At 50.4% G+C, this 698-nt stretch overlaps 1 protein-coding gene across 3 annotated transcripts in view; it reads left to right on the plus strand.

The window, feature by feature from the left end:
• The window catches only part of LOC101862347, a 33,878-nt gene that overhangs the window by 25,405 nt on the left and 7,775 nt on the right, over positions 1-698 (plus strand). For all 3 annotated transcript variants that reach the window (XM_035969617.1, XM_035969618.1, XM_035969619.1), the window contains one exon: positions 241-420. In XM_035969617.1, coding sequence (XP_035825510.1) covers positions 241-420 — 180 coding nt within the window. The remainder of the gene's footprint in view (positions 1-240; positions 421-698) is intronic.

Here is a 698-nt window from a genome sequence, read left to right on the forward strand (position 1 = left end):
CATTTGGCATAAGATGTTATCATATATCCTAGATATTTAAACTGTTGAACTTGTTTGATCTTTTCACATTTGCTAATGAGATTACAACTAGGATTTGCTGGGGGGGGGGTGGATATTACCATGCATTCTGTTTTCTTTACATTCAACAATAATCCTTTACGTTCACTTTCTGTTACAACACTGCGTGTTTTAAAACCCTTACACACTGCACTCACACTGCGTGTTTAACTCACCCACCAGGTATGCTGTCAGCCGGCGAAAATGATTTCTCCGCCCACCGCATTGTCCAGAAGAACCTGATGATGACCGGCGAGGTGAAGGACTGTTTCCTCCCGCCACACTACCTCAACCTGGCGGTCAACGAGACCCTACAGATACCGCGGAAAGGCTGGACCAAGATACAGGGAGGGATTGAGGATGGTGAGGACTGTGAGGGGGAGAGGGGGAGAGAGTAGGGAGGGAGGGAGAAAGAGAAACGCTAAAGATAGGGTGGATAGAATAGACCAAGATACAGGGAGGGATCGTTGAGGAGTAGCGAGGGGAGAGGGAGGGGAGAAGGGGAGGGCGAGAAGGAGGGAAGGGGGACAGGAGGGATACAGAGAGGGAGAGCGAGGGGGGAAACACTACAGATACAACGAAAAGGCTTGACCAAGATACAGGGAGGGATTGAGAGTGGAGAGGAGTGGCAGGGGGGGGGG

Source organism: Aplysia californica, unplaced genomic scaffold (genome assembly GCF_000002075.1).
Source record: "Aplysia californica isolate F4 #8 unplaced genomic scaffold, AplCal3.0 scaffold00163, whole genome shotgun sequence".
NCBI classification, from domain to species: domain Eukaryota; kingdom Metazoa; phylum Mollusca; class Gastropoda; order Aplysiida; family Aplysiidae; genus Aplysia; species Aplysia californica.